General features: G+C 32.8%; 1 protein-coding gene across 9 annotated transcripts in view; it reads left to right on the forward strand.

The window, feature by feature from the left end:
• SENP1 (SUMO specific peptidase 1) overlaps positions 1-20495 on the forward strand; it is a 78945-nt gene that overhangs the window by 13167 nt on the left and 45283 nt on the right. For 4 of the 9 annotated variants that reach the window (XM_031938033.1, XM_031938032.1, XM_031938031.1 and 1 more), the window contains exons 2-5: positions 2305-2352; positions 6275-6405; positions 7179-7263; positions 12653-12809. In XM_031938033.1, the coding sequence (XP_031793893.1) occupies positions 2349-2352; positions 6275-6405; positions 7179-7263; positions 12653-12809 (377 nt within the window). In that variant the 5' untranslated portion in view covers positions 2305-2348. Of the gene's footprint in view, positions 1-493; positions 2119-2304; positions 2353-2706; positions 2774-6274; positions 6406-7178; positions 7264-10361; positions 10622-12652; positions 12810-20495 lie in introns of those variants that run through there. The other 5 variants (XM_031938037.1, XM_031938034.1, XM_031938036.1 and 2 more) reach the window with 5 other exon arrangements.

The raw sequence follows: 20495 nt of genomic DNA on the forward strand, positions 1-20495 counted from the left end.
GGAGGTGAAAGTTTCTGTAGTTCCTGCTAAGGCTCTAGCCAAACCTAGCTAGCCCCAGGCCCCACTGTGGAGCTAGCTTGGAAATGTTTGCACTTTAGAAAGGTTAATCCATGATCTGGGGTCTCACTTTGGATCTTGTGTTATACTAAGAGCCCTTTTCTGTCTCATCTTTTAAAAAAACAAACAAACAAAAAAAAAAAAAAACAAAAACTAGTCGGTGTTTGCCCTGAGAAGCAAATCTGCTCTGTTTGTTAGGAAATCTGGAGAGCTTGAAATTTTCTAACATACTCCCCCATACTCTCAGAATCCTCTGGTCACATTTATTTTTAAAAAACATGTCCCACGGCTTGCCATCTTTGGGGAGAGGGCGGAGGGAGGGAGGGGAAAAATCGGAACAGAAGTGAGTGCAAGGGATAATGTTGTAAAAAACTACCCTGGCATAGGTTCTGTCAATAAAAAGTTATTAAAAAAAAAAAAAAAAAAACATGTCCCAGAGTCCTCCTTCCCTAAAATCCCCGGCACATTACAGTCTAATGGCTATGGCTGTGGGAAAGAGCACTCACTGAGTGCTAGCATTTCCAAGACAAAACTATTTTCCCTTTTACATTACATCTCACTAAAATATAAGCCATAACATGGGGAATTAAATGGAACTCTTCTGTCCTTAAAAAAAGCATTATTTTTTTGTGCAGTGAGAGAATTATGTGCATATGGTATCTAGGAAGGGGCATTTTCCCCATTAAGTTAGAGAACTGGTAAATGGTAGCAAGTGAGGAGCAGATTGACACATTCTGTATAGGATCAATCATCAGAATTGACTTAGTTGTGATTCTAGAAAGGGAAAAGTGGGTTTAAGGAATTAGTACCAGCTCTATGTGAAAATGGAGTAAATAATGAAGTTAAAGATTATTGCTTTCCTGAACTGGTTCTGGAGAGACATCTTCCAGTCAAGTCTGGGAAGAGGTAGAGAGCTACTAGAAAAGTGGGGTCTTTTTTTGTTTGTTTTTTTTAGAACTGTTGTTTTTAAGGTGAGGAGAGTAGTGAATAATCAAAAGTTGCTTATTGAGTGACTTGCCTGATGGAGTAGACTATGAAAAGGCTACTTAAATTTTATGACATATCTTATTTTCTACTCTTACTCAAAGTCTAAAGGCATTTTTAAAAGAAAATGTGTGGGAGCAGAGTTGGAAACAGATGTGGAAACAGAAAGGAAAAATATTGGAAAATTTGGCTCATTAAACAATTTTGAAACTTAAATTATAGGAGAAATCTTGAGAAATCTTAGTGATCAGACAATTTTTAGCAGTTCTAGGAAGAAGTTGTGCAGTATAACATGCAATCTTTCTATTGTGTATTATATATTATTTCATCCTTAGAGTAGTCCCTAAAGGGGACTACAACTAATGTTAATAAGTTAATAATAGTTAACTATAATGTTAACCAGACAAAGGCAGAGAATTATATACTGCCTGGAATACTGCCAGACTTTTATCGATCGTTTTGTCTATCTGTATATCATTTATGATTAGATATGTGAATGAACTAAGAAAGTTCTTCTGGGTTAATTTTAGATAAATCTGGCAGAATTAGAGGGTAGGCTAAGTCTGATTTATTGGAAAGAGCACTAAACCATGATAAGTAAGAAATCTTGAAGAGCATTAGACCGTGATAAATAAGAAAGCTTGAATTACAATGTTGACTTTTTAGTTTTATGCAAGTTGTGTGGCAGCAAACAGATTATTTAACTTAATTCTCTGGTTCTGTTAATTCATTTGTAAAATGAGGAAGTTGGACTAGTGAATGATGTCTCTTATAGATTTCACATTTGTGGCATAGTCTAAAGAGACATTTTTAGTTTACTTCACCTTAGTTTTATTATCTTCTAATCGTTCATTTTCCTATCATAGAATCATAGCATCATAGATCTAAAGTTAGAGGGGACTTCAGAAAAGACCATCTAGTCCCCGAGTTCTTAATCTGTGACATTAAAAAAATTTTTTTTTTGGATAACTTTCAATATAATTAGTTTCCTTTGTAATAATATGTATTTTATTTTATAGGTTTAAAAACGTTTTTCTGAGAAGGGGGGTCCATAGGCTTCATCAGATTCCCAACGAGGTTTGTGACCAAAAAAAATCATCAAGAACTGATCTAGTCCACCTTTTTGTTTTGCATTTGAGGGAAATGAGGCCAATTCCCTCTTGTTTATATTTATTTTGCCTTCAACTATTTAGAAAGAACACAGACTAACTTGTCCTCTTATGTATTAGAATGTAATATTCTTTTATGTACTGTCTTTTCTAGGACCATGTATCTTCTCTGAATTATGTGATGTGAGAAGGCTGGACATGGGTAAGGACAACCATATGAAGTAGAAATGTTGACTCTTGACAATGTAGCTGCACTAGAGATAAGAAAACAAAAGTCTTGATATCTTATTTTTTCATGTTTCTTTGCACTTAATGGTAATTTTTTTCCAGTTTTTCCAGTTCTAATTACTATATATTATAGATCTTATTTTGATAAGGAGTTTTAAAATAAAGCATTTAAAAAGCATCTTCTTATTTCTCCTACAGAAGAAAGCAAAGTAAATTATTTGTTTTATGTGAATTTTTGATATTATTTAAATGATCTTGGGAACTGGTGGCAATAACATTTCCCACGATTTAGTTCATAGCATTCTGCTTTTTTTTTTTTCTCTTGTAGAAAGGATCAATATAAGAATCTACTGGTAGCCAGTGTGAAGGAAATTTGAGATTGGCTATAAAAAACTGTAAGATTACAGTTTTACTATATTCTCTTGTGATGTTTATATTATATTGATTCCCTCCCTACTTCCTTTATTTTTTTCCTATTGTCTTCTTTTCCACCTCCTCTTTTCAACATATCCTCCTTCCTATTTCCCTTCCTCTCCCTCAGCCATATTACTTGTTGTTATTCTCATTGAATTTTGATGGTTCTTATCAATTTAGACTCCATCTATTTGGTTAATAACATATAGCACTGAGTCATAAAACTAATCTCAGTTTGGAAGGGTTATCTAGGACAGTACTTTCTGCATAGGAAATTCTCCCATAATATGCTCAACAAATTGGCATCTATCCTTCACATGCATACCCTCCTCTAAGATCAAGCAGAAAAACCCTCTTTTATATAAATCCCTGAGATAGTTTCCCTTTTATGTCTTTCCTTCTCAAAACTACAAAGTACTCTCAGTTGAGCCTATTCAGTGTTCTCTTTCGTTTCCTTATCTGTTCTGGTGACTGTACTTTATGCATTCAGGTTGCCATTTTCCTTCCTAAAATATGGCCAGAACTGAATAAGCCCCCAGACACATAGGACAGAGTACAAGTGAGACCATCACCTCCCTTACTTTGGATGCTATGCCTATTAATGCAGTATAAGATGGATTTGGCTTTTTGGCTAACATGTCACGGGGTTTGACTAATTGAGCTTGCAGTTCACTGAAACTCCCAGAAGTCATTTATACAAGATGTTTTTGACTATGCTTTCCTTGTTCTGCCCTTGTACATTTTACTTTTGAATCTAAGGACAAAACTTGATATTTATTCTTTTTTTTTTTCCTTTTTTTTGGGGGGAGCACCTATTGTTAAAGGTTATTGATGAAGGTTTAGCAAAACTGGTTGAAAAGGAATATATTAGTAAGAGGAGAAAGCCAATAATATGAATTATTATGTTTAAATAATGAAGTTTCTTCCTTTACTACAAGCCCCATATGTTGAGTTAAACCTAGAAATGTATTTATTTGTTTATATTATTTGTTATGTATTTATTTATTTAAAACTTAACTACAAAATAGAAAAAGAAAAATAAGTGTCATGTGCATAGCAAGATATGAGAGGATTCAAAATATGTAATGGTAAGTTTCCATTTCAAGAAAGCATATATAATAATAGAAGACATGGAATTCAGAACTATCTATTTTTCCTTTGCTCTTACTGTGAACTTTTAACCTTATTCTTTCTTCTCCCTTTCCTCTCCCTCACCTCCCCCAAGCAGGCTACAGTTAAACACAGGTATATTTCTATATACATACACATATGCATATACATACATCTAAAGCAGTATTAATATGACTGATATTAATGTAGATTTCTCTTTTGATCGAATCTTTTTTTATCTTTACCTGAGATCAATGATTATTACCCTATTTTTTCCCTAATAAATTCTACTTCTGATTTTTGTTATTGTGTTTGTGTATCTCTCTTGTGTCCTGTCCTTGCTAAGTCTTCTATTTTACTTCTATCCGCTAGCTTGTTCTGATATATTATTCAACCTCACTCTGCCCCAAGAATCTCTCCCTTATCCTCTCCCCCCTACCCTTTCCCTCTCTGTTTATTCTTTCCCTTTAATCTATAGAATTTATCCGATTCCCATTAATCTACCTACCTTCTATACCATGCCTTATCCTATTCCCTACTCTTTTATTTCTTTATAATGTGAGTTCTTATTGAGGCCCTTGAAATTAGTCTTTGATGTTGACTTTTTGATAATTAGCCTCAATCAATTTTTTCTTCTTTGAATCAGCCCCTCATTTCTCTTCTGTTGAAATCCTTTTTGAATCCATATCTGTGTCTTAACATATTAGTTGGCCTTTCTAGCTTTCTGTCGTCTACCAGTCAGACAAGTATTCTATTTGTACTTTCATGCAGGAGAGTGTTGTAAAAATACAGGGCCCAGGACAGGTACCTGGGATGCTCTGCTGTAAATATCTTTTCAAATTGCTGTAGACCCTTTATTTCTTATTCTTTGGATCCAGCTATTCAAACAATTCAGAATACAGTTATTTAACTCACATTTCTCTTATTTTGTCCAGTAAGATATGGTAAGATACTTCAACAAATATGGGGATATCCCAGGATTCACTATCAATGTTAATCCCTTGACTAACTTGTAACTCTGTCAAAAAAGGGAATGAAATTCATCTTCTAAGCACTACTTCTCTTCCTAGAATCATTCATTCTAGAAATTTGCCTGGAATTGGTCAAGCTTACATGCTTATATTTGGAGACGACTATTTTTTTCAAAATGAGTATTGTATTTTCTTGCCTCTAAATTTGTGTATCTCTTCTCTCCTCTGTGATTTTTGAAGGATCATGTACCTCCACAGTTACATGTGCATACATTTTTTTCATTACTTTAGGATGTCAGGTTCTAATAGCTTGAACTACTTGAGGAGAACTAGGTGCTTCTTAATCACCTCATCTATTGGCAAATCTTATGTGCATTTCACATTCCTGATAATCTTTTTCATTCTCTTTTGTAGTCCAACGAATTTTTTCCCTTGGCCAAGGCAAAATAAAGATTGTCATATTTTCTTGTCATACCTTATTATGCTATACACACCAAGCAGTGATATTGTCCCTTCTTTAATCATCTTCTTGTCCTAAGTGAGAAAGCTGTTTATTGTCTTTAGTGTTCACTGTCAACCTCTTAGATTTAGAATTCCTGATGTCATTTTTACTCTTTTGTGTTTACCATTCTTACTTCTATTTTCTATATGTAAATTCTGACTGAATTTATCATTTTGTAGCAGAAATAATGGCCTTACTTTATATTATTATATATTTATATTACATTTATATATTAATTTTATATTATATTTATATTTGATTGTTATACTCTTACTGTAAAGAAAGGTTTAAAGAGGATCAGAAAAATAGATGCAAGTTAAAAAACAAAGAATAAAATAAATTCATCCCATACTTTAAAAAAATTCAAGAGCATAGTTTTAAAATGAGCAAATTTTTTTGGTTTAAATGAAAAAGTGTAGGAGGTTTTTTTTGGGGGGGGCATTCTTTTTTTAAAAAAAATAATTAAAATGCTTGATTTTTAAGGTTTGAATAAAGCATTTTCTTCTTCTTAGAACTCTGTTTGCTACTTTGCCTTTAGTATACCCTACTGTAAGTAGGCCAATTTCTTTACTTAACCTTTTTCTTGTTCAAATTAAGATTGCTAATGGTTGGAGTAACTAGTGGAAAAAGGACTCTACTTAATAGTGGAATTTTTTCATAACATCATCTTTAGAGATCACTCAAATTATGTTGTTCTTTTTTTTTTTTTTGATTGGTTCTTATAAAAAAACTAATCATTTGATTGTTTTGGGGGACAAGAGTATGGGGTTCTTAGATTATGATTATGGCATAAAAATGCATTACTAAAAATAAATTATAAAAAGTTTGATTCAGTAGGAGAGTAGTTTGAAGCATACTGTAAAATAGGTTTATTTATTTGTTTGTTTTTTTACCCTCAGATGAGATTTCTGAAACTATGAGGATGGAGTCTAGAGAAATAACTTTAGTGAACCACAACACCATATTTAAAACACATCTCCTGCCAGAGATAGGTTTTCAAGAGAACCAGCTTTCACTCTCTGACCACCAGGTTTGGAATCATTCCATAACTTATTTTAAATGTTTTATCTTTTTAAATTTTCTTGAATATAATTGTGTTTCTCTGTCCAAGTGACCACTGTATGAACTTTTACAAATAAAGAACATTTATGAGCAAATTTTGGCATTTGATATTTTGCAAATGAAGTATGTGTCAAATTACTTATGAGCTCTTTGAGGCAATAACATTGAAGAAACAAAAAAATTGAGGCAACATACCATATTCTCAATATTTAATGAACCCTTATAGCATAAACATAAATGCTCTAATTAATAGAGTTGCTGAGCAATGATAAAGAAAATGCACCTGCTTGTAGCTGCTCTAAGAACCTATAATTGAACCGTTGCTAATAAATAGTCTCTACCCAAAGGCCTCTGGGAAGCTCATAATATTTGCTGGTGAGCCTAATTTTTCCCTTTGGTGCTTTAGGCTATAACTTTCTCAGCAAAGGATGGCAAATAGATTCTTTATTCAGATAAGTAGATGCATTTTATATTGTGAGATGTGTACCTTGCTAATGAACATGTTTTGAATTAAAATAAAATCTTAAAGTATCTTTTGAAGTATTCCATTCTTTTTCATTTTTGTGTCTTTAATCACTTTGTCAAACTGCCATTTTTTTCCTTCTCATATTTTTGGTTAATTTTCTTATTTTCCAACATGTGTTATAGTTCACTTAATGAACAAAATTTCTTTTAATATATATGTTTTCCTTCATGCCTTTTGATTTGAAATCTGAATTTTTTAAATATTATTTTCTTTAGGGTTTGCCTTCTAGGCCTGAAAATTTGGATCCACCTTTTACTTGTTCTACAAGAAGTACAGTATACAACCCAAATTATTATTCAGGTATGATGCATTTTTTGGAGTCATAAAAAATTATGCTTTTATATATATATATATATATATATATATATATATATATGGTGCATATTTCTTTCTAGTAGGGTGTTTGTACGTACTGTTTAGCTCTTGACAAGAATGATGTGTCATTTCTCTCCTAAAGCATTTTATTAAAGCTCTTTTGATTGCTGTTTTTTGATTCCAATCACAACTAAATTAAGTTTTATTTAGATTTTTGGTCATTCAGTGGTAACCCCAATTTGGGATTTGCTTGGAAGAGATAGTGAAGTGGTTTTCCATTTCCTTTTCAAGCTTGTTTTACAAATGAGGAAACTAAGGCAAACACAGTTAAGTGATTTGCTCAAGGTTACACAGCTAACAATTGTGTATGACCAGAGTGTCTACCAGATTTAGATTCATGTCTTCCTAATTCCAGACCTGGCACTCTTCTCTAGTGTGCCACCAAACTGTTTGAATAGTTTTCCTCTAATCCATCCTCCTGTTTTGCTATTACATTACTAGGGGAGAGAGGAGGGGGAGAAGCAGTAGCATTTGGTAGAATCCGCATAATGTTTGGGTTTTAAAAAGTTTAACTTTGTATGAGAATCTCCAAAAAATTCCTTAAAAATTACAGTTGAAGAGGACTGCAAAGAAAATGGGGATAATTATGCATTAACAGTGATACTATACTTGGATTCAAACTTGTTCATTAACATGTGAGCCATAAATTCTTTCTAGCATCTGTCATAGCTATTTCTATATGTTTATTATACATTCCATGGTTGTCAAGTGCTTGCATTCTTCTGAGCTGTCCTTATTTTCTGATCTGTCAGCTTATGTTCTGCCTTCCTTCTAACTCTGATATTCCCATAGAAGAGAAGTATATCTATGAAACATGTTGAAAAGTATATTGACAGAATGGTGTCATTGACCTTTAAATTGGACTATGTAGAGGAGAGAGCACTGAACTGGGAATTAGGAGTTAATTGATTTCTAGTTCTGAGCCTGCCATTAATCTGAAATATGACTTTGAGCAAATCATATAACCTATTTGGACTTTAGTTAATTTAAGCAAAATGAAGTGGTTAAACTAGATGATCTCTAAGATTTCTTTCAGCTCCGAAATTCTGATTTTCATTGCTCCACTGACTTACCCATCAGTAAAGGATCTGGGACATTAGTGTTTCCATTTGAATCCAAGTTGTATTTCCTTCTAACTTTCTCCTACCCATTTGCTTTTGAGTGTTACCTTGTTCATAAACTATGAATTCATTTTGAAATTTCTCCTTCAGTCTACCTATTTCCAAATTATTGTGTATCTTGGTAGGTTTTTTGTTTGTTTTTGCAACTTCTTTTGGACCTACTCATTTAAACAATCATTATTCTGGTTACTTTGGCAATGCATCTTGCCAATTGATTAGATCAAATGGAAGTCCTCACTACATCTGTCCTGTCATCATGACTAGATACCAGTGTTTGTTTCTTCTTGTTTTCTAAGATTCTTTTCTACTCTTCCTCATGAAAGATATTCCATTTCCTGATTCTGAGCATTTTCACTGCCTCTCTTTGCTCATCTCTAGGTTCTCTTCCATCTTCTGGCTTCCCTGACTTTTAAGTCCCAACTACAATCCCATCTTCTAGAGGAAGCTTTCCCCAATCCCTCTTAACACTAGTGCTTTTGCTCTGTTGATTATCTCTGATTTATCCTTCAGATATCATCTTTGTACATAGTAGTTGTTTATACATTATCTCTCCCATTGGACTGTGAAGTCCTTGTGCATTGAGTTTTTTTCCTGGTTGTTTTTTGTTTTTGTTTTTGTTTGTATCTCTCCCACTTAGTATACTCACTCTCTGGCTGTAGTAGGTGCTTAATAAGTTATTGACTAACTGAAATAGAAATATAGTTGCATAAACTGGGAACTTTGGAGTCATAATAATTATTGTTTTTTAGTAAGTCATAGATTTTATGCTTGACTTCTTGCATCAGGTTTTTAAAAATATCATTTCTATCAATTTGAAACCATATTTTAAAAAGAAAAACTAAAAGATACAATGGATAGAGAATTGATCTTGGAGCCAGGAAAATCTGGATTCAGTTTCTATCTTTGACACATACTGGCTATCTGTTCCTGGGTAATCTCAGTTCTCTAGGTCTCTTCAGACCTTAAGTTGCAAAAGAAGATGCAGATAATCTGCATTGGTAGAAGTAGCAATCTTACTTGAGTTCCCTGTACCAGTGAATTCACAGGTCTATCCTTTTCCTGTTCTGTTTTTTTAAAACTTGCTTTTGAGTTTATGAACAAAACAAAACGATGTTATTGATGGTGGGGAAATTACAAGCATCGTTTCATTTTTAATTCTGATCTTAACAGATAAAATCAGCATTTCCATATATGTAAAACAGGAAAAAAAAGATTTCACGAAACCATGAATTTCTATTATGTTTATTTTCTTAAGTATATAATAAATCTGACATGCATCTTTCAGTGCTGCCTTTCTTCTTGTCTTCTGTACATTTCAAAAATACTTTAACGACCTTTTCTTTTCCTTATTATTCTTAAGGTGTCCAAAGATTTTGTATAAATTGTTTTCCTGGCTCTGTTCACTTTACTTTATACCACTTCACATAAGCCTTCTTTGGTTTGTCTGAAAACCATCCTTTTTTGGTGATGCAATAATACGTCATAATTTGTATAATCATTCTTCTATTTGAAAGGTTCCCCCTTTGTTTTTTGGTTCTAAAAAAGACTTGCTATATTTTTTCATATATGGGTCCTTTACCTTTTTTAAAAAAATTTCTTTGTAATATAGTGCTCAGAGGGTATGCATAATTTAGTGACTTCTTGGGTGCCATTGACTTTTAAGGATTTTATGGTAGTAGTCTTTAAATGGATAATAAACTTAGTGCACCTCCAAAAAGGGGAACCACTGATGCCCACTTCTTTGGCAATTATTATTTAATATGTAATCTTAACCAAGACATTAACAACTCTTGACTTCTCAGTAATTTAAAAATCCCAAATCAAAACCCTTCCTGGGCTTAATGTCGGTAGTGCTCCCTGGTGGACCTTGTCTCGTTTTTTATCTTGCTTCATCTTCAACAGCTGAAGAGAATTCTGTGATTGCATTGAGATCCTGATAAACCCAGCTAATTCTGGATGTGATGACTCCATGGTATCACGTTCTTGAGGCTAAACCTTCTATCACATACCACTGGGAAGGTCACTCTGCATCAGCCCTGATCTCAAATTTCGTGCCTGTCAGGATAATTTGGATTTCTTGAGAGACTTATTCCTCAAATAGACATCATTACTTAGAGACTATTTCTTGGTTAGATTTAAACAGAAGAGTATGAGAGATGAAGGTCAGTGCTTGTACTTTGCATTGTTTGGATTTGATTTTTATGACATTGTTCATGAAACTTCCATTGTTTTAGCTTTGTCATGAAGATAACACCAATAGGTGAATGTAGTTGATAGGAAAATGTGTTGGGAATTTTTTTAAAACAAAAACAAAATATTATAATCTGATTTTGAAATCAAGTAAATGCAAATTTCTTGTAATTAAGCTAAGATGAATTGATAAAATATCATTTTGTGCTAATGTAAATAGCATCATTTTGAAAAATGTTCTGTGAAAGAAACCTTGGATTTGTAAATAGATTTAGAAAATGAGTCTATAATAATCATTCTGATATTTCCATTCTATAAGATCATGTAATTTAGAGTGGTAATGAGCCTTGAAGATTATCTTATCTACCCTCCCTGATTTGCAGATGAGGAAACTGACGTCCAGACCACTTAAATAGCTGACTTGACTGAAATCATTCCTACTAAATACCAGAGTTGGGATATGAATCTAGGTTTTCTGAATCCAAATCCATGCCTCTTTCACAGCCAACACACTGGAGGCCATCATAGTTGAACAGAGAGAAAAATTCTTTTATCAGCTGATTTTGTTGGGTGGGTCACAGATTAATCAAAGGATCATAGGTTTATTTGGTCTTACCTTGGAGTCACCAAGTGTCAATTTAAATTTTTAAAAAATTTACTATAATATTTCCTCTCTCTAAATACAATTTTAAACAGATGTTATAATTTTACTTTAAAAAATTTTCCACCTTACTATCTATTTTCTTTACATTGTGAATTTTTTAAAAAATGTGGTACATCAATTCATGCAGCTTTGTCCTTTGACAATAAGAGTCAATAATGTTTTAAGTCATTTTTTTAAGTCACATCCAAATCTTCTTGACACCATTTAGGATTTTCTTGGCAAGAATACTGGAGTGTTGCCATTTCCTTCCCATCTCATTTTTCAGATGAGGAAACTGAGACAAACAGGACTTGGGCCAGGGTCACACAATAAGTGTCTGAAACCAAATTTGAATTTAGGAAGAAGAGTCTTCCTAGGCCTAGAACTCTATGTATGCACTGCGCCATCTAGCTGCCCCTATAACTAATATTAATATAGAGCTTACTTTGTGCCAGGTACTGTGCTAAGTGATTTATAATTGTTATCTTCTTTGATTCTCACAACAATCCCAGGAGGTAGGTGTGATTATTATCCTCATTTTAGAAATGAGGAAACTAAAGTACACAGGTTAAATAACTTGTCCTGGGTCACATAGCTAATAAAGTCTGGATTTAAACTTTGGGTATATCTGATTCCAGATTTGACATTCCATTTACCGCTTTGTTTTTTTGCTCTTAATTCTGTTTTTTCTAGTGCTAGAGTAAGAAGGAATCTCAGAAGTCATCTAGTCCTAGCCCTTCATATTGCAGAGGAGAAAAATAATTTGTCTAAGGTAGTAAATGGTAGCAGACTTCAGAGGCATCATTCTTTTCAATCTACAGGTCAGAGAAATTGGTGTCAGTAATAGCAGTTCTCAGAGTGATACAGATAGTAGTCATGTCTAGTGACAGGCCTCTAGGGGAGGTGATGGGTCATTTCTATGTACAACAGTCAGAGTTGTTAGTTTTTAGAAGGTGTTTAGCAGTCCCTCTCTCTATAAAAAGTCCTTAGTTGGAGAAGACAGTACTTAACAAAAAGGAAATAGCACCAGCTACTCATTAAATAATTCATGTTTTTCATTTTAATTAAAATTCTCCTTAGACTTTTACTTAGAAGATGTAGTTAGGGGTCAAATATTAACTTTAGCTAGACATCCTAGGATCATATTGATAAGATATGTGGCTCTAGCAGAATTAATATTCTCCATTAAGTTTGAAGTTAACAAAATTGAGAATCCCTTGTATTTTATAGAAGTAAAACATTTTTAGTATTTAGGACTCTAGTTCTTTAAATGCATGATTTGTTACATTGCTTAGAACATGATTTCTGTATATAGAATGCCAGATAGTTATTTATGATATGCATAATTTTTCTCTTTTAGATAGCCCTTCCTCAGACAGTTTTCTAGTTGAACCAAGAACATTTGGTCACAGTGTGAATGGCCATTGGAGAAATTCTACTCCTGCACCACCAACTTCAGCTTTACAGAAACCCAGAATCAGCCGAAGTCTTTACCATGACACTCGAAAGGCCTCCAGGTTAGTGTGCTATGTACATAAGACACTACCTTCAATTCTACCTCAGATTTGAAAAATGTTCATGCAAATGTAGCTATTTGAATTGTTACTTTTTAGTAGAATGGAATTTTTGGAATATAAAATTGAGAATTGGGACAAGTCTTATTCTTAAATTTCATATAATTAGAATTACTTTTTATTAAGTTTGGTAAAGGCCAAACGCTATCAGCCATAGATATGAGAGGGTTAAGACAAACCTTATTGATGGCACATAGATATATGAGTTCCTTTAGAATGGAGATGAATACTTTAGATAACTATTCAAAGTTGATTTATACTACAGAGTTCTTGTAGTAGAGAAACCAGTACTATTTGCAGGTTCCTCATATGTATCCAATCAGTTCTTTGATTAACTTATAAATTTGACTTTGTTTAGGACAGATGTATATTGCTGCTCATTTGATAGCTTACAGGAAGGCATCTTTGATAGCTATAGAAAATGACTTTATTGGAGCAGCTAGGTGGTACAGTGGATAGAACACTAGCCCTGAAGTCAGCAGGACCTGAGTTTAAAATCTGGTCTCAAACACTTAAACACTTCCTAATAACTATGTGACCCTGGGCAAGTCACTTATACCAAATGCCTCAGCAAAAAAAAAGAAAAAAGAAAATGATTTTATCCTAGTCATACTTGTCTCAGACCATTCTGGGTCCTCATCCATTCCTCAAAGGGACTATGCTGAGCAGGATAGCCTCTTAACCTTTTTTGTGTTATGGATTACTTTGTGATCTGTTTTGTGAAATCTGTGTCCCTCTTCTCAGAATATTGTTTTTAAATGCATAAATTAAAAATCAGAAGATTACAAAGAAAATCAATTACATTGAAATAATTATCAAAAAATTTAATAATATCTTTTCCCCAATTACATGTGAAAACAATTTTTAAGCATTCATTTTTACAAGATTTTGAATTTTGAGTTGAATTTTCTTCCTCTCTCCCCCTCCCCAGCTTTTCTGAAAATGGTAGGCAATGTGCTATCATGTAAAACACATTTTCATATTAATCACAATTATGAAAGAAGAAACAGATCAAAAGAAAAGAAAAGATGAAAAAAATGCTTCAATGTGCATTCAAAGTCATTCTTTAGCTCTATGTGGATACATGTATACATACAGTTTCCTTCATGAATTCTATATACTTTTCTTGGATCATTTTGTTGCTGAGTCATTCATAGTTGATCATCACACAATGTTGTTGATACTGGGTACAACATTTTCCTGATTTTACTCATTTCTCTTTGCATTACATTGTACACTTGTTTTCACGTTTTTCTGAAATCTGCCTACTCATCATTTTTTTATTGCACAATAGTATTATTCCATTATATTTATATACCACAGTTATTCAGCCATTCCCCTATTTGTGGGGCATTCCCTTAATTTCCAATATTTTGCTACCATGAAAAGTGCTGCTATAAAATTTTTGCAAATGTATGTCCTATTCAGGTTTTAGACCTAGTAGTGATTTGTTAGGTTTAGAGGCATAGTTCCAAATTACTCTCTAGAATGACTGGATCAGTTCAAAACTCTATCAGTAGTGTATTAGTATTCTAATTTTCCCACATTCTCTCCAACATTTATCATTTTCCTTTTTTGTTGTGTTAGTCAATCTGATAGGTGTGAAAGGGAAGTCAAAGCTGTTTTAATTGCATTTCTCTTGTCAGAAGTGATTTAGGACACTTCTTCATATGTCTATAGAAAGCTTTGATTTCTTCATCTGAAAACTACCTGTTTATGTTCTTTGATCATTTATCAATTGGGGAATGATTTGTATTCTTAGGAATTTGACTTAGTTCTCTATATATTTGAGAAAAAAGACCTTATCAGAGATATTTACTATAAAGATTATTTCCCAGCTTTCTGCTTTTCTTCTAGTCTTGGCTGCATTGGTTTTGTTTGTACAAAAGCTTTTTATTTAAATATTATCAAAATTATCTATTTTATATTTTGAATGTTCTATCTCTTATTTGGTCATGAATTCTTCCCTTCCTCATAGATTTGACAGGCAAACTCTTTCTTGTTCTTCTTATAGTATCACACTTTATGTCTAAATTATAACCCATTTTGACTTTCTCTTGGCAAATGGCGTGAGATATTGGTCTATACCTAGTTCTTTTCTTATTGTTTTTCAGTTTTCCCAGCAGTTTTTATCATATAGTGAGTTCTTATCCCAAAGGCTAGGGTCTTTAGGTTTTTCAAACATTACATTACTATGGTCATTGACTACTATGTCTTGTGTACCTACTCTGTTCCACTGATCCACCATTCTATGTCTTAGCCAATATCAGATAATTTTGATGATTATTGCTTTATTATAGTTTGAGATCTGATATTGCTAGGCCTCCTTCCTTTCGTTAATTCCCTTGATATTCTTGATCTTTTGTTCTCCCAGATGAATTTTGATATTTTTTTCTATCCCTAACATATAATTTTTTGGTAGTTTGATTGGTATGGAACTTAACTAAATTAGTTTAGACAAAACCATCGTTTCTGTTATACTGACTGAAGTCTATCCATGAACAATTGATATTTTTCTAGTTTTTTAGATTTGACTTTATTTGTGTAAAAAGTATTTTGTAATTGTGTTTGTGTAGCTCCTGGGTTTGTCTTGGCAGTTGTTTTCTCTTTCTATCTCTTGCTATTGGATTTTTCTTAGTTATATAAATTAATACTGATGATTTATGTGGTTTATCTTAAAACCTACAACTTTGCTAAAATTGTTAACTGTTTCAAGTAGTTTTTTATTTTTGTATTAAAACTTTTTATTTACAAAACATATGCCATGAGTAATTTTTCAACATTAATCCTTGCAAAACCTTCTGTTCCAAATTTGCCATTTACTTCCTTCCACCCCCTCCCCTAGATGGCAGGTAGTCTAATACATGTTAAATGTTAAATATATATATATATGTTAAATCCATTATATGTATATATATTTATACAGTTATCTTGCTGCACAAGAAAAATCTGATCGAGAAGGGGAAAAAATACCTGAGAGAGAACAAAATGCAAGCAAACGACAACAGAAAGAATGAGAATGCTATGTTGTTCAGTTCACTTAGCTCAGCACATCAGTTCCCACAGGCCTCTCTCTGGGCGTAGCTAGCTCTCTTCAGCACTGAACAATTGGTACTGATTTGAATCATTTGTGGAAAAGAACCATATTTATCAGAATAAATCATCATATAGTCTTGCTGTTGCCATGTATGATGATCGCCTGGTTCTGCTCATTTCACTTAGCATCAGTTCACATAAGTCTTTCTAGGCCTCTCTGAAATCATCCTGTTGGTCATTTCTTATAGAATGATAATACTCCGTAACATTCATATACCATAATTTATTCAGCCATTTTCCAATTGATGGACATCCATTCAGTTTACAATTTCTAGCCACTACAAAAAGGGCCACAAACATTTTTTGCACATGTGGGTCCCTTTCCCTTCTTCAAAATCTCTTTGGGATATAACACAGTAGAAACACTGTTGGGTGAAAGGGTATGCACAGTTTGATAACTTTTGGGGCATAGTTCCAAATTGCTCTCCAGATTGGTTGGATCCATTCACAGTTCCACCAACAATGTATCAGTGTCCCAGTTTTCCCACATTCCCCCCAACATTCATCATTATCTTTTCCTTTCATTTTAGCCAATCTGAGAGGTATGTAGTGTTATCTCAGAGTAGTCTTAATTTGCATTTCTCTGAACAACAATGATTTGGAGTGCCTTTTCATGTGACTAGAAATAGTTTCAATTTTTTCATCTGAAAACTGTCTGTTCATATCCTTTGACCATTTATCAATTGGAGAATGGCTTGCTTTCTTATAAATTTGAAATATACCTTAGAAATGAGGCCTTTATCAGAACCTTTAACTGTAAAAAATGTTTTCCCAGTTTATTGCTTTTCCCTTTTTATCCTGTCTGCATTAGTTTTGTTTGTACAAAAACTTTTTAACTTAATATATTCAAAATTATCTATTTTGTGATCAATAATGTTCTCTAGTTCTTCTTTGGTCACAAATTCCTTCCTCTTCCACAGATCTGAGAGGTAAACTATCCTATGTTCTTCTAATTTGTTTATAATAACATTCTTTATGTCAAGATCACGAACCCATTTCGACTTTATGTGGTGTCATGTGTGGGTCAGTGCCTAGTTTCTGCCCTATTAATTTCCAATTTTCCCAGCAGTTTTTGTCAAATAATGAATTCTTATCGCAAAAGCTGGTGTCTTTGGGTTTGTCAAACACTAGATTGCTATAGTCATTGACTATTTTGTCCTGTGAACCTAACCTATTGCACTGATCAACTAGTCTATTTCTTAGCCAGTACCAAATGGTTTTGATGACCACTGCTTTATAAAATAGCTAGGGCACTTTCATTTTTTTTTTTTTTCATTAATTGCCTTAAAATTTTTGACCTTTTGTTCTTCCATATGAATTTTGTTGTTATTTTTTCTAGATCATTAAAATAGTTTCTTGGGAGTCTGATTGGTGTAGCACTAAATAAATAGATTAATTTAGGTAGTATTGTCATCTTTATTGTATTTGCTCGACCTATCCAAGAGTACTTGATATTTTTCCAGTTGTTTAGATCTGACTTTATTTATGTGGAAGGTGTTGTAGTTTTGCTTATATGGTTCCTGACTTTCCCTTGGCAGATAGATTCCCAAATATTTTATACTATCAACAGTTAGTTTAAATGGAATTTCTCTTTGTATCTCTTGCTGTTGGATTTTGTTAGTGATGTATAAGAATGCTGAGGATTTATGTGGATTTATTTTGTATCCTGCAGCTTTGCTAAAGTCATGGATTATTTCTAATAGCTTTTTAGTAGATTCTTTGGGGTTCTCTAAGTATACTACCATATCATCTGCAAAGAGTGGTAATTTGGTTTCTTCATTACCTTCTCTAATTCCTTTAATCTCTTTTTCATATCTTATTGCCAAAGCTAGCATTTCTAATACAATATTGAATAGTAATGTTGATTGTGGGTAACCTTGTTTCATTCCTGATCTTATTGGGAATGATTCCAGTTTATCCCCATTACATATGATGCTTTCTGATAGTTTTAAATAGATGCTACTGACTATTTTAAGTAAAAGTCCATTTATTCCTATACTCTCTAGTGTTTTTAATAGGAAGGGATTTTAGATTTTTATCAAATGCTTCTTCTGCATCTATTGAGATAATCATATGGTTTTTGTTAATTTGGTTATTGATATAGTCAATTATGCTAATAGTTTTCCTAATATTGAACTAGCCCTGTATTCCTGATACAAATCCTACTTGGTTATGGTGAATTATCTGGGGGATAATTTTCTGTAATCTCTTTGCTAATATTTAAGATTTTTGTATCAATATTCATTAGAGTGATTGGTCTATAATTTTCCTCCTCTGTTTTCGTTTTACCTGGTTTGTCATAAAAGGAATCTGATAGGAGTCCTCCTTTCCCTATTTTTTCAAATAGTTTATGTAGTATTGGAGTTAATTGTTCTTTAAATGTTTGGTAGAATTCATATGTAAGTCTGAGGATTTTTTCTTAGGGAGTTGATTAATAGCTTGTTCTATTTCTTTTTCTAAAATGGGATCATTTAAGTACTTTATTTCCTCTTCTGTTAATCTGGGCAACCTATATTTTTGTAGGTATTCCTCTATTTCACTTAGGTTATCAAATTTATTGGCATAAAGTTGCGCAAAGTAACTCCTAATTATTGCTCTAATTTCCTCTTCATTGGTAGAAAGTTCTCCCTTTTCATTGTTGGGACTAACAATTTGATTTTTCTCTGTCCTTTTTCTAATCAAATTAGTTAAAGATTTTTCTTTTTTGTTGTTTTTTCATAAAATAAACTTTTATTTTATTTATTAATTCAATAGTTTTTTTTTTTTTTTTTTTTTTTTTTACTTCCAGTATTATTAATCTCTCCTTTTATTTTTAGAATTTCAAGTTTGGTACTTGATTGGGAGTTTTTAATTTCCTCTTTTTTAGTTGCAAGCTCAATTCATTGATCTTTTCTTTCTCTATTTTATGTAAGTAAGCATCTAGAAATATAAAATTTCCTCTTATTACCACTTTGCCTGCATCCTACAAATTTTGGTATTGTTGTCTCATTATTATCATTCTCTTGGATGAAATTATTAATTGTGCCTATGATTTGCTGTTTCACCCATTCATTCTTTAGGATGAGATTATTTAGTTTCCAATTACCTTTTGGTCCATTTTCCCCTGGCCTTTTATTGAATGTAATTTTTATTGCATCATGATCTGAAAAAAAATGCATTTACTATTTTTGCCTTTTTGCATATGATTTTGAGGTCTTTATGTCCTAATATATGGTCAATTTTTATATAGGTTCAATGTACTGCCAAGAAGAAAGTGTACTCTTTTCTGTCTCCCTTCAATTTTCTCCAAACATCTATCATACCTAACTTTTCTAGTATTCTATTTACCTCTTTAATTTCTTTCTTATTTATCTTGTGGTTTGATTTATCTAGTTCTGAGAGAGCAAGGTTGGGATCTCCCACTATTATAGTTTTGCTGTGTATTTCTTCTGGTAGCTATCTTAACTTCTCCTTTAGGAATTTCCATGCTATAGCACTTGGTGCATATGATTAGTAATGATATTGCTTCGCTATCTATGGTATCTTTTAGCAAGACAATTTCCTTCCTTATCTCTTAATTAGATCAATTTTTGCTTTTGCTTGATCTGAGATCAGGATGACTATTCCTGCTTTGTTTTTTTTTTTATTTCACCTGAAGCATAACAGATTCTGCTCCATCTTTTTCTTTTACTATGTATGTATCACTCTGTTTTAAATGTGTTTCTTGTAAACAACATATTGCAGGATTCTGGTTTTTAATCCAGTCTGCTATCCCCTTCCGCTTTATGGGAGAATTCATCCCATTGACATTTATAGTTAAAACTACTCATTCTATATTTCCTGCCATCTTCTTAACCCCAAATTATACTTTTCTCTTTCCTTTTCCCCTTTTCCTCCTTCCCAGTATTTTACTTGTGAGCACCACTTGCCTCAAGCAGCCCCTCTCCCTTTAGAATCTCTCCCCCTTTAGAGTCCCTCCCCCTTTCTTATATCTTTGCCCTGTTATTTCCATTTTCCCTTCTATTTAGCCTACCTCTTCCCTTTTCGCCTTCCCTTCCCACTTTCTTATAAAGTGAGAAAAGTTTCTCTGTGAAACCAAATATGTCTAATATTCTTTCTTTGAGCCACATTTAATGAGAGTAAAATTCACACAATGTTCATCCCTCTCCCTTATTTCCCTCAATTATAATAGATTTTCTTTGCCTCTTTCTGAGATATAATTTCCCTCATTTTACCTCCATTTTCCCCTTTTTCTGGTACCCCTTTCCACCTCTAGATTCTTTTTTATGTTATAACAGTAAAATCTTATATATACCCATAACAGAAATAGAGTTCTCAATAATTCTTTTCTTTTTACCTTATGTTTCTCTTGGGTTCTATATTTGGAAATCAAATTTTTTGTTTAGCTCTTGTCTTTTCATCAGATATGAATGGAATTCACCTGTTTCATTGAATGTCCATTTTTTTTCCTGAAAGAAAATGCTCGTTTTAGCTGCATTCCAGGTTCCTTTTCCTTTCAGAATATTAGATTCCAGGTCCTTTGATCCTTTAAGA

The sequence above is a fragment of the Sarcophilus harrisii genome, chromosome 5, assembly GCF_902635505.1.
Source record: "Sarcophilus harrisii chromosome 5, mSarHar1.11, whole genome shotgun sequence".
Classification (NCBI taxonomy): Eukaryota; Metazoa; Chordata; class Mammalia; order Dasyuromorphia; family Dasyuridae; genus Sarcophilus; species Sarcophilus harrisii.